At 47.7% G+C, this 13225-nt stretch overlaps 3 protein-coding genes across 3 annotated transcripts; 1 reads left to right on the top strand and 2 right to left on the bottom strand.

The window, feature by feature from the left end:
* Positions 1-338: 338 nt before the first annotated feature.
* N7500_003499 (short chain dehydrogenase/reductase family protein) lies at positions 339-1437 on the bottom strand (the record flags this gene model as incomplete). The annotated part of the gene is made up of 2 exons (XM_056674645.1): positions 339-1348; positions 1401-1437. The coding sequence occupies 2 exons, from the start codon at positions 1435-1437 to the stop codon at positions 339-341; spliced, it is 1047 nt and encodes a 348-aa protein (XP_056535170.1).
* A 1187-nt stretch (positions 1438-2624) lies between these two features.
* Positions 2625-6008, bottom strand: clcA (putative C6 finger domain protein; the record flags this gene model as incomplete). The annotated part of the gene is made up of 3 exons (XM_056674644.1): positions 2625-2877; positions 2948-5388; positions 5457-6008. The coding sequence occupies 3 exons, from the start codon at positions 6006-6008 to the stop codon at positions 2625-2627; spliced, it is 3246 nt and encodes a 1081-aa protein (XP_056535169.1).
* A 1634-nt stretch (positions 6009-7642) lies between these two features.
* N7500_003497 (uncharacterized protein) lies at positions 7643-7936 on the top strand (the record flags this gene model as incomplete). Its single annotated transcript, XM_056674643.1, has 1 exon — positions 7643-7936. One exon carries the CDS (start codon positions 7643-7645, stop codon positions 7934-7936), a length of 294 nt encoding a protein of 97 aa, XP_056535168.1.
* Between the last annotated feature and the right edge of the window lie 5289 nt (positions 7937-13225).

The raw sequence follows: 13225 nt of genomic DNA, 5'->3' as shown, positions 1-13225 counted from the left end.
TGCACGGGCCAACATGGGGCTGGGACTATTCCGTCACTTCTTCACATCCCAGCCATCTATACGGAGTCCAGTGAAGACGGTCTCTGTACTCCGTACCTCAGATATACATCTGGAGAGGGGGGAAAGTCATTTGGTACAAGTCTACTCCGTACTTACCCTCCAACTTCGAGTACAGAGTACGTTTCAATGCAATGACAGTCCTTTGCTAGCTGTACTCGCTAGCAACCAAAAACAGTATGTCCAATTTCCTATTATTGACAATAAAAGTGCAAATATATGCATGAACACACCAAATAATACCACAGACACAGCCGCATGTATTAAAAACAACCACAACCCTAATCAGCCCTCATCAACTTCTCCAACTTACACCTCAACGAGTGCTGTAACCATGCAGGCAGCCCCCTGAATCTCTTTGCCATCCACCCAGTAGAGGCAGGGATAACAACATGTCCACTCTCAGCCTTGAGCACTTGCTCAACAAGCTCCTCAGCAACAGTCTCAGGGTGCAGCAGGGGATTAAACCAAGTATCCTCAGGGGTCAGGTCCTTAATAAGATTGGTCCTAGTAAAGCCCTGGGTAACAAGCACAGTGCGAATTTTCGGCGCATGGTAGCGCGTAACCAGCTCGGCACCAAGTCCTTCATGGAAAGCAATAGCCGCAGCCTTGGATCCCGAGTAATCGACCATATTAGGCGTGACAGTGTATCCCGCCTGCGAAGCAACAGTGACAACCATACCATGGTTCGCTTCGATCATATCGGGTAGGAACTCCTGCGCTAGCCAGTAATGAGCGAGCGTGTTGACTTCGAACATGCGGCGCGTCTGGGCTGGGGTGGTTTTGAGTATTGTTTTGCCGGTGCAAATGCCCGCGTTGTTGATTAGGATACTGGGCCTGCCAAATGAGGCGCGGACTTTAGACGCTACGTCTGCGATGTTGCTCGCAGAGGTTATATCGCATTCGTAATAGCGCACGCTGTTGGGAAGCACCTCGTCGGTTGCTGGAGGGGCAATGTCCAGGATGGCGACTTTGATATCGCGTGCCCCGAGTAGCTCGGCGATGCGTCGGCCGATTCCGTTGCTGCCCCCTGTTAGGATTACAACTTCGCGGTGCCAGTCAAATGTGTCGCCGATGCTGTTGTTTAGTGTGCGATGGTCGAGCCAGTTGTTTACCCGGTTGATAAGACTTTGGGCTGCTAGGACTTTGAGGGCCTTGTAAAGATTTGGGCGTGATTTGGTAATATCACGGCCTTGGGCTGTGTAATGGGCCAGAGCAATAATTGGGAGTAATTTCCAGGGGTCTAGGAGACTCCGGGAGATGAAGTCTCCTAGTACATCAGCCGTGAAGCCTGAGGTTGTCCGTTAGCATTGGCTGGTTGTGATAGGAATAGGGGTCGATACCCTCTCTCGAGAGCCATCTCCTTGCATTTGGCGCCATATCAGGATTGAAGTAGAGATATGTTTTTACTCAAGACATCAGAAGCTGGACCCATGGACATCGGGAGAGCTGCAAGATAATGTCTATTTGTACACCATCTATTCCGTACATAGTAAGCTGACTCGTGTCTCTAGATCAACCCCTAAGCAAAATGCGGGGAAGCCGAGGCCCGCGAGCAGCACGTTGGTCTCTCTGTGATTCTTCAGGCATATGCCCCATCGCCTGATGTATTCTCGTAGTTCAACTTTGAAGTTTGATATCGGCCCGAGAGGAACCTTGGAACCCATGGGGTAAGGGTCCACTTGAATCTAAGGTTGGTCTGATCCACCGTATTCCCAAGGTTCCATCCATGTCCATGAGCCCTAAAGCTTCCATTTCCAATTCAATAACATAAACGATATCAGGCTTCATCTCAATTGATCCAAGCCCTGTTCACGTATATAAAGCTACTCAAAGTTCTTACAGCAAATAAAATCCCAAAATACAGTCTGCACTGAAGACGTGGTAGGATTCAAAACATAAAAAGCCAACACGAAATGCAAACCTTTACATTGTATCTGAAAATGATCGGCACAGCCAAATCAGCAGAAAGAAGCTCACATATTGTAAGAGCTTTCAAAAAGAAGAGCCAACACACATGTATGACGTGAGACTCATGCAATGTATGTAAAGTGAGCACACAGAACACAGTAACTCCATTCCCGAGACGTATCTCCACGGGGATAGACCGTCGAAGCCGCGAAATGCTTTCAGCCCCAATGAACAAAACGCAAGAAGAGAGAAGGAAAAAAGGAACGAGTCAAACCCTATCTAGTCACGACCTGAAGAGAGGCATTGAAAGAATAGGTGAAATTTTTCGACGTATGAAAATAAGCCATACCAATCAACCATCGCGTATAAAGCCCGTGTCATCTGATCTGGCATCAGATGCATGGATACCGAGTGTTGAATTGGATAGGGTTGGGGAATCATCAATGAAAAAAAGAACAAAAAGAAATAGTAAACCGTATAGTGCACAAGGTATAGATGACAGACAGATAACAGATGTCGAGTGCGGAAGAGCTCGGGCTAAGAGGGACAAAGACAATGCATGATGCGTTCATAAGGATGTAGGATACCATATATCAGGTTGCGAGGCCTACAAGAACGGGGACTAAAACATAATAACTCTGATGCTAGATGCACATTTAAGGGAAGCTCATGCTGGTGGTATGGTTGCTCATGCTGGTGGCATGCCCCATATCAGGAGCACGACCGAAGATCTTCCGGTGGATCTCAGTGAGAATGCGAGCATCGGCACGGAGGGTGGGGGATATATTTTCGCTTTGGATGAGGAAGCCTATTGTGCGTGTGAGGAGGCGCTCGAGTAGTTCTGCATCGACGAGCTCCTTGAGACTTGACATGTAAGTTGCAGAGAGGACGAGCATATTGCCAAATTGCCTGTGAAGAAAATGCGTTAGTCTTATCTCTATATCTGTGTTTATTTGAACGGGTGCCAAAGGGTCCTTACGCATGGGCAGTGCCGAAAATGTTCGTGACAACCAATCGATGTCCGCCTACACCGTCAAAGGCCTCTGTGCTCTTGATAGCTGATTTAACGCAGATATCGCAGGCAGATTTCAGCTTCTTTGGCAGATCTTGTAAACGGACTTTAGGGGGCTGCCAGTCCGTGGAGACTGCAGCCGGCATAGAGCCCATGTCACTAGACATACGCGCCATGTTCGGAGCTCGAACAGCGCTATGTAGCATCGAAGGGGATAATTGTTGCGAGGTCGGCGAGTCGACTAAAGATTGGCCGACTGGACCAACGCGCGCACCTGTGTGGCCGTAATGCAGTGCGTGGTAGAGAAGAGGTCGGTGAATAATATACCGAGCACCGTAATATTTGGCACGCATGCGAGCGGCGTTGATTTCGTTTGCCGGCGGGTCGTTTTCCTCCCACTGCATGCTTTGTGGTAGGCTTTTACGCCAGAGGTCAAGATTCAGGCTTAGTGCCTCTTGAACGGTGGATGACCATCGTGTCTGGCCTTGCTTTTCGACTTTGTACAAGTCTGTATGAACTCGATTCAGGACTTTGCGCAGATGGATTTGCGCAGAATAGAACAACATCATCATCGTTTGGGGTGCGTTGAGGTCGTTTGGTAGAACGAGTGTCCATTTCCCTTTTGGAATAGCCATGCGGCCCTCGGAGCGGGAGATGCCACTCGCCGGAATATCCAGCTCTGCGAGAAGATCGCTCTCCAATTGCAGACAAGTCCAGTACGCAAAGTTGTACAAGTCCTGTAAAGGCCCCTCCTCGAGTCGCTCATATCGCTTATTCCTCACAAGCACCTGACAAGCCCTTGAGGCCTGAGAAATCCAACTGTGACTCTGGAAAGGATGCGCAAGCTGGCCAGCATAAAGCCCAGCAAGCAAGCCGGACTGGACATGTTCTAGCTCGTTGCCACCCTGCAGGTTACCCAATATTCCGGTCGCGTATCCGTACAGAGTCAAGCCAGGGATGGCCTGGTAGTTCTTCTTGTTGCCTTGTGTATCCTTTGAGTGTGTCACATCTCTTCTCGACAGGCCCGGTAGTCTTTCCGCTGGAGCGGTTGGGAAAGGTTGGCTATTCGCCTGCATTGGCATACCATAAAGTGAATGTGTAAGTGCCACCGGCATGGCCGCCGAGTCGGAGTTTGCGGGGGAGAGTACCCCATTGGTGACATATGTCCCATTTACAGTTGGTGGGGAGACAAATGGTGGCAGCGGAGCAGGAATGGGCTGGCGGAGGTAGTCGATATCCTTGTCCATGATAGGCCCAGGGAGAGGAGCACCAGCTTCGCAGATAGCTCCGATGGCCATGCACAGCATCACCAAGACATTATCGATATTTCTACCGACTCGTGGGCGCACCGGGTTCGAGATATTCTCCATGGGTTCGCCGCGAACACCCAAGTTTTCGTTTGACCGCCTTCTTTTGGCTGGTGGCGGACCATCACGAGCTAGTCGTGTGTGATTGGAAGCTGAAGTCGGTGATTTACTAGGCGGACAATAGCATCGAATGAAGCTATCAACCTTGATACCGAGTTCGACCTCCATAAGGAATGGGTGAAGCTTAAACATGTGTGTGATGTAGCTATCATAGTAGCGTTTTGCAGTCGTGGCATCCAGCTTCATGTGACCAAATTCGTCGATGTCGACATCAGCATCTGGCCCCGCGCCATCCCCATCAGGTCGTGCCCCGCTGGATCGAGAATCCTTAGAGCCCATTGGTAACTCACTGTCGTCGGCGGTGAATGAGATCTCGCCTTGGCCGTATATACTGATCAGACCGCGTTCTTCCTCCAACCGCATCACATAATCCTCATCATATAATGCAGGGTGGAGTAGCCTTTTGATAGACGGCCACATCAATAGCTTGTGAGCCGCAGTGGTGTGCTCCACTGGGATGGAGAGCTCTCCTTCGGCCTCCTTCTGGTCCTCGAGCATCGGGTCCATTGCTCCAACCGGTTGGCCATATTTCGAAGGGCCTAAATCCTGACTCCCGGGATCCAGAACGTTTGGAGTTGACGCCTGGGTCGGAGGCATCTCTGTTTTGAGAGGTGGGTCCTGCTTGATGGCCGGCAGTGGTGGCGGTGGGAGAGTCAGCCGTTCTTGGACAAACTGAGGTGATTCTTGGGCCAGCTTTCTGAGCATTTGCTCTTGTATTTGCTTTTGCAATTTTTCGAACCGCTCCTCCATGCGATTGTCTCGTTCTTCCATGCGATTGTCTCGTTCCTCGATGCGGTGGTCTCGTTCATCCATGCGGTTCTCTATCTGGGCAAGCCGATCCAATACCAGTTGTGTAGTCTTCTCTTGTTTGTGTGGTGGTACCTCCTTGTAAACACAGATAAGACTGTTCTCTTTGCAGTGGCTGCAAAGAGGCCGTCCCTCATCGCACTTTGCTTTCCTAGCTCGACATTGATCGCAAGCCTATATAGCCCGAGTGTCAGTCAAAGATTCCCCAAAAGCCATCCCATCGTCCACTAGCTTTGACATACCTGCGTGGCTCTGTTCGCCTTACGCTGACGTGTACCAAACGCCTGGTTTTGGTAAAATGCCGGGTCGCCCCCAGCAGGCGGCGTAGCACTAGCCATATAAGCGCCGGGAGGCAGGAACTGTGAAGCAGGAGGCAGAGCGCCGGAAACGGGTGTATGTTCAGCGCTGTTGATCTGATCCGGGGGTTGGTATCCCATACGAGCGCGATAATCAGGTGAGCCCTCGTGCGGCACGCCATTCATCGGCTGGTGGAAGTTTGGGTGAGGGGGAACCGGGTCCTGCGGGGAATGCACGGGCGCGTGCAGGGGCAGGCCATGACCATTCGGACGACCGTACGGACCTTCCGAGGTTAATTGTGGCAGCTCACGGTTGGGTATCACGGGGTACCCTGGCGGGTGCGGTGGTAAGGATGCCTGGGAATTTGCGGAGGAGCGGCGGGAGTCGGAGGGATGTTTATCGAAGGTTGGGGGGTATGAAGGGCGCCATGATGGCTCGTATGCTGGATGCGGACCCGCATGCACATGATGCCCTTCCGGAGGAGGCATGCGATTCATTGTGAATGGAGGGTCCAGCTGTGTGTAGTTTGAAGCTTCCAGACGTCGTCTTGTCACCACTAGCCCGGGCCGTTGACACTAGGTATATCTGCCAATCTATCGTCGAGAAGCGATCTTGATGATTGGAACTCAAATCAACATGGCGATCTCGGATGGCGTCGAGAGAGGATGTAATAAGAGGAATGAAATGAATGACAGATCGGTGGATCTGGCGGAAGGAGCGAAAGAAACAATGAAATCGGATCGCGCCGTTAGCAGCCTGCGAATCAAAGTGTCTAAAGCCCCGAGGTTCTCTCGAGTCGCAAAAATGCGGTGTTGATGTCGCAGTGGGCAAGTGTGGAGCTAGACAAAGAAATAGTCAGATTACGGTGATGATCCGACCAGGGGTCTTGTTAGGTCGAGTTATGGAGATATGGGAAAAAAAAAAATACTAATTGAAAAGGTAGTAAGAGAGTATCCACTGTATATCAGATAGATCGCAAACAGAAGTACAAGGTTGGGCCACAAGGAGGGGGAAAACACCAAGGTTGGGTGATGTACAATTATATGTACGGCCCAGTATATGGGGTACGTGGTTATTACCTCGGTATGGTATTGTAATCTCACGTACCTGGGCTGGGATCCCAAGTGGGGGAAGCTCCGTTACCTGTAGATCGGTAATTTCAAAGTTTCAAATCTCATCAAGTTTGGATTTCATATAGAAAGTTCATTAGAAAAGGGAAAATAAGAGAAAATTTGTAAGATCAACTGGGGACGGGATACATAATATAATAAATTTACAGTGATAATTACCCTCTGTAGGGATCGACGTGTTTGCCCCTCCCTGGATTAAATACTCGAATCGTGACTATCAAATACCTTTCTTAAAAAGAAAATAATTAAATGGCTTTGGGTTTTTCCAATTCATTTGTATGTTGTATATCACATATATAACCCATACCCCCTGAGAAAGGAAACACATTCTACTACTTCGTACAGTTGACAGGTCTGTTTGTTGGTTTCTTTTTTTTTTCTTCGATTTAAACAGGCAGTGGGTCCGACTGGGAAAATATGAGATGCTCTGCAGAAGCGAAATTAATCTGTTGTCGTTTTGGGATACAATCTGTACAATATATACGGAGAAAATCGACATGCCCCATAACTAGAAGTTATAGAATATTATGTGCTATGATCGAAGCTAGGATCCTCCGCGTGGAACGGGGATCGAACTTGCCGCCCGAAGGTCAACCACTTCGCCGGGAAATGCGCCATGCAAGTCGATTCACCCGGGAATTGTGTATACTAATTTGGATTATGGGACGAATGTGAGAATGCAAGTAATAATAGCAATGTTTGACTATTTTTCTCATCTCGGGGAGGGGTTTTTTTTATTTTTGTTTTTGTTTTTTGTCTTTCGATTTTATTTTATTTTTTCGCTGTTTCCCTAATTCACATTATGCTAATATGACCCATGTCGGACATAGATCGGTGCCCGATACCTAGGACTCGGGTACGGGGTACTCTTGGAAAATATCTAGATTAATCAACAATTCAATCCATGTTTATATATATTCTCAGAGAACGTAGAAAATATAACCGAAACCAGTGGAGGGGTATGTACTCCGTATGTCAAGTTAAATATCCCTCAACGCCCCATGCACCCAATAACACACGCCGCACTGGCCGTCAAGTCGGTCACGGATAACAATTCGCAAGGGGCACTTATCTTCCAAAACATCAACTCAAGGCAAACTCTGTGGAAATTCGATGCTCAAATCAGTGCATATATACAGCTCCGGATCGGCGATGGTCGAATCTTCCAGCCCCTCCTCCAGCGCACTTGTCATTCGAAGGGATACTTTATCCATCCGCCTCCCAGAGAGATGGTTGTCGGTGCTGATCAGCAACCCAGGGCTTTGGACACCTTGTTCTTCCCCGTGGCACTGTAGGTTAATCTTACAAATTGGGGCATCTACTAGAAGGCACATGGGAAAGCTGACCTATATACGGAGTATATTGTATGCAATAGTATACACCGTATACAATTTACAATATATATATATAAAAAACATGGAAGTATGGAAGTATGCTGGAATAGGATTGTAAATACCAGAAATACGTGACGTAGTGTGTATACCATATACACCTCGGGGCTCGGGGTTACCCGTCTTCCATCCATGGTTAATGACAACCATCCCATGGGCTCCAGGGGTTTCCTTGGAACTAGTGCATCAGTATGGGTCCACGTTATAAAATGGAATTGACATTCTCCATGGATGTTGTAACCACCTGCCAAATTTCACACTGGAGCCTGGAAATCTCAGATTCTCATTCAACATATCTTTTTCCCAATTTAGGCAGTAGCACAGTTTACCCCTGGCTTGAACAGGATGCAGCTCAAGGCCTCTGTGCCACAGAAGACTCAACGGTGTTCCCCAGTCGGAGGTCTTCTGAACGAGTCAAACGCGCGGACTGAAAGTGGTACAAGGACACAGAGTTGCCCCAGCATTCCTGGCCTTTTTTTTCCCCTTCTTTCTCTTTTTATTTGCTTCTTTCAGCCGTTGAATTTGGGTCTTGTCTGTGCAGTCACCCGCTTCAGCCGCTGAAAGTCAAGATGAAGGATTGAAGGATGGTGGAGTAACTTCGTGGTGTGTACGGAGTACGGAGGATGGAGTACGGATACCCATTTTAGGGCTGCTTACAGTACAATAGTGCTCAATTCGCGCTGAGCCAAGACTTTGCTAAGCGATGATTTTCTTTGTTTGATTCCGTGTTTATTCACATCCAAGTAACGGGATGTAATTCCCATGTATCAAGGATCTCCAACGTAGTGATATCATTCATATGAGGAAACTCAACCTGGCACGGGATTTGGCGTGCATGAACGGGATCTGAGTTAAAATCTCGGAATGAAAAACAACCCGAACCTAACCTGAGCCAACTTCATTCTTGCGTAATTTTGGTATTTCGTCGATTGCAAATTCCCCAAGGTATCTCTGCCTTTGTTCACAGGTTCTTGCCACCGTTAAGGGGCTATCAGGGTTACATGCATTTCCATCACGGGTCTTCCACCTATTCAATGTCGATATATCTATCTAAGCTAAACTCCAATTCTGATTTGCCCTGTCGATCTGCCGTTTCCACTCTTTCTTCCACTATCCTGTTTCCTGGGTTCGGGGCGGCGCATTGGTTTAGATCTTCAGCTCGGCATTATCTGTGGCTACGCGTCCCAGCCCGAAGACTTGATTTGAGTGGGTATCGTGGAGATTGACAAATCCTGCGAGCTATTTTTGCTCGCTAATAGAAAACAAGGAATGGAAAAACATAGGCAGCTATCCTATCGCTATTTGAGTCCCAATTCTTGACAGCGTCGCTGAACAGACATAGCATCCAAGATGACACGGGCCTATATCGTGCAGACGGTGACTGCACACCATGCATATTGCAGTATGTAGGTATCTGGAATAGACTTTCTCATGTCATTACATATTCAATGGGCGAACGCAAGGGGCAACCACAACCTGACATTATTTACCATCAAGGAACCCAAAATCCAGCCTCTCAAGAAATACAGAGTCAAATGGAACCCTATTGGTATAGCCTTAAACATAGGCTCAAATTCTACTATGAAGGACCTTGGAACTTCAATTCCTGAACTCGCACCGCAACGTCAGCCTGGAGATTCTATTCCGCTGTTACCCATCTGTATACTGAGTACTAACAGATATCCTGTACCTAGGACTAGGGCCATGTACTACTATTCACAGTACTGTAGAGACAAACGCCCTTGAGGAAACCACAGCACCCGAATGAGGATGCAGCAGAGCTAGCCTGTGTCCAATCAGCACTGAAGATCACTTCACAAAACTATTGGAATGGCTCCATATGGGGAAGATACAGGCGATCTTCTCCCTTGACAAAAGAATCCTCACACCTATCAAGGGGAGGCAACACGGAAGGTTGCATAGCGGTTGCGGAAGAGGTTGGGTTCCTCGCATTGAACTGAGACTTTGATGCGCAATCGGCATACCTAGGCAGCAAACGCGATACATTTCAGACCTCCGGTGTCTAGATAAGGGGTGAAACAAGATACATAGGCAGATTTGTGCTACTTCAAAATGGACAGTATATCACATTGGCGTGATGGTCTCCAACCTTAATATTATAGGGCTGGTGAGTGGTACACAGATGGGTGAGTATAGCCTAGAAAGGGAGTGTTGACACGCGCCAACGACCAAGTCCAGAACCAAATTGCAACCGCAACCCCAGTCTACCACTCTCTCGATATCCTCTTCTCGGGAACACATCACACGAAAACTGCAGAGCTTGAAGTCTTAGCCTACGGGGTCGTACATTCTGATTCACCTTTCTGGAATCCCCGCAGTCTAGGTATACATTGTAACACTTCAAGGGTAAAAATACCACACTAGTAAATAACTTCGACAATACAATATCTCAATTTCTATTAGAATCTTATATTACTACGGAGTATCTAGACCTCATCGGCGATGTAAGTCTGTGATTCGTTCGCCACAAATCCGCTGTACCGCCCGCCTCAGTTGAAATGTGATCACCTCCATTTTACTATAGTACCTAGACAGATGGCTCTGTGGCTACGGAGTATATATATTCAAACTGTTATGCGGACAGCCTAGATACGGTTCATGGGTATCCTAACTAGAATGAGAGCCTAGGACCTGCATCTCGCGAGACACAACATGCTTCTTCACAATCGGGTCTCTCCCGCTCCTTGGTACAGTCAACCCACAGAATCGTGAATCTGCCAGCGCTCATCTTCCAGATTCAGACCTGCAAATTGATTTGAGACGTCTGATTCATTCTCCGCCCATCCCCGCATGCATGACACAGGTTTGGGTTTCATATCTCCACAAAAGGGAAATGTGATGTGTATAGATTGTACAACACAGACTCTCACCGTTCGTTGAGATCATGGCTTTGACCGTATTCCCAATCGGTGCGACTGATAGGTCAAGATTCCCAACTTGACTTGGTCACTGAAGCCCGGCTGGATGCCCTTCCACGTGGGATTCCATGTGGTCATGATAGGATCTACTTGACCTATCGTTGGATCTCACTAGAGCACTCTGTGGCCCCTCTGGGATCTATATTGGAGTTGTCTTTTCCCCTACTTGTTATCTCGACCGTCATGATTTGCTTGCTCATCACACTAGGCCCCACCAGCTCACGCAAAATGATCATCCTCCGCAAGTCACGAAAGACTTAATCAAGAGAAATGCATAAAAAGAAACCTCCTTACGGTGTATCACCCCTTGAGTAGCAATCCAATTGATAGAGGCTTAAACAACCAGACCTAGCTCATATGAACCACTGGTCCGTTCGTTAGATGCAAGGGAAACCCAAAAAAGACAAAACTCAAGAACAAGCCCTACGCCACTGATCCCAATCAGTACTCCTGCAGAGGCTCTAACCTCCTATCCAGCAGAAGTCCAGGGTAGTCAAGACTCCAACCAGAGAGATTCTATGGAGTAGTCCCGTGAGCTACGTCCGATTTCCTTTCGGCAGGAGAGTAGAGTCCCGGTTGCATTCTAAACTGGCCGGCCAGTGTCAGAAGTTATTGGTTATTAGCATTCTCCTTCTTTATACTCCCTCCAGTGTACTCCGTGCATACAAGGTACTTCGTACCACACACAAGTCAATCACCCGCCGGCCCGACAGCATCTTAGCGCGGCTGTGTACCTTACCGTGAAGGACAAAGATTTCAAACGCGACTATATACCCGCTATAATCGAATCCGACGTTTTGGAGTCACACTCACTTTATGCACACCCTTCACGCACAAGATATAGCCTTGCACACCTCTATTTGCTTGCTTGTTGAGGATGGAGAATTTATGTAGGCATTGCTCTATTAGGCAGTAGTCTTGGATTGAAGTTATTGACAGCCTCCAAGGGTACTTACTTACACATATACATCCCCACACCTCGAAGAAGCAACTTGCACACTTTTCAATCTGTGCGAGTAGATCACCAGATTCCCAGGCTACTGGTATATTCGTGTCCCATCTTGGGTTTCCTTGCACCAAGGGTATAACAGAGTTCAAGGTTCTCTCTGTATTTACCAATACTTCCTTGATCATATTTTGTTCAAGGGATAGCTCATGTTTAAAAGTACATCAAACACCCCTAGCCTGATCCCCTCATCTTGGTCCCCGAGGACCCCGAGTCTCTTCAATGTTCACTCAGCCTCCACATAGCCTTTATCCAAAGTACATAAGAAGGACGGAGTAAAGCGGGTACATGTACCTTTTTTTTCGTCCGTATTGGGCAGTTCACAGACCGAGGTCTATTTTCGAGATGCGCTAAACGGGCCATATGCCAGATTTGGGTTTGTTTCAACAAAGCGCACCAAGCGCGATGGTTTCTTTATGTGTGATGTGATCTGATTTGCAGCTGGTTGTCGATACTCGGGATTTGGGGCTGACTCTGGTTTTAATTGGACAAGGCTCATATATGTATGGAGCACCCATGGATGTCTTAGTTTTATTGGATGGATTTTATAGAGAATATAATACGGAGGATTACGGAGTAATTTAGCCTTAACGCTGTGGCTCGGACTTTTTCTAGGCATTTCAAGGGTTGACATTGAATGGTCAATGCTTGACTATTCCAGATCCATATCATGACTTTCCATCTCGAAAATTCGTTAAAACGTATCTCTTAAGACACACACACACACATGAAAAGTAGCATCAAACCTTCCCATGGACAGATTGATCCCTTTGCATATTCTTGCTTCTTCTGCGATATTTCCTTCTTTCCAAGACATCCAACCAGCTTCTGTCTCACCACACCAGAGACCTATCAAACTCTATGTACCTAGAGATGAAGATCCGTTGCCATATATGCTACTCTCACCGCAACCAGCCAGTTCACGGCCATGCACGGAGTACAGAGTGATATACGGAGTACATATCTTGTACTCCGTATACACACCTGGGCAGTCATCCCAGTCCTATCGCAATAAGCAAACCCCGTAACTTGGAAAGTTACGGGAGGAAAAGTCGGATCTGTCAAGCCCGCACTTCTGCAATATGCCCCATAAAGGAAGTTCTCCTCCGTTCATACTCAGAGTACCTTTGTATTGAAAATCTACGTTGCATCCGCTCAGACGGCCAAGAATTTAAAAAGCCTCCGAAATGGAAACAGGACTGTACATTACCTGGTACATGTTAGAGTCACATGAAGATATTCATCTAT

The sequence above is a fragment of the Penicillium coprophilum genome (genome assembly GCF_028826855.1).
Source record: "Penicillium coprophilum strain IBT 35676 chromosome Unknown utg000002l_segment0_segment1, whole genome shotgun sequence".
NCBI lineage: Eukaryota > Fungi > Ascomycota > Eurotiomycetes > Eurotiales > Aspergillaceae > Penicillium > Penicillium coprophilum.
The sequence above is the reverse complement of the archived record's forward strand: the minus strand, read 5'-3'. Positions and strand labels throughout refer to the sequence as shown.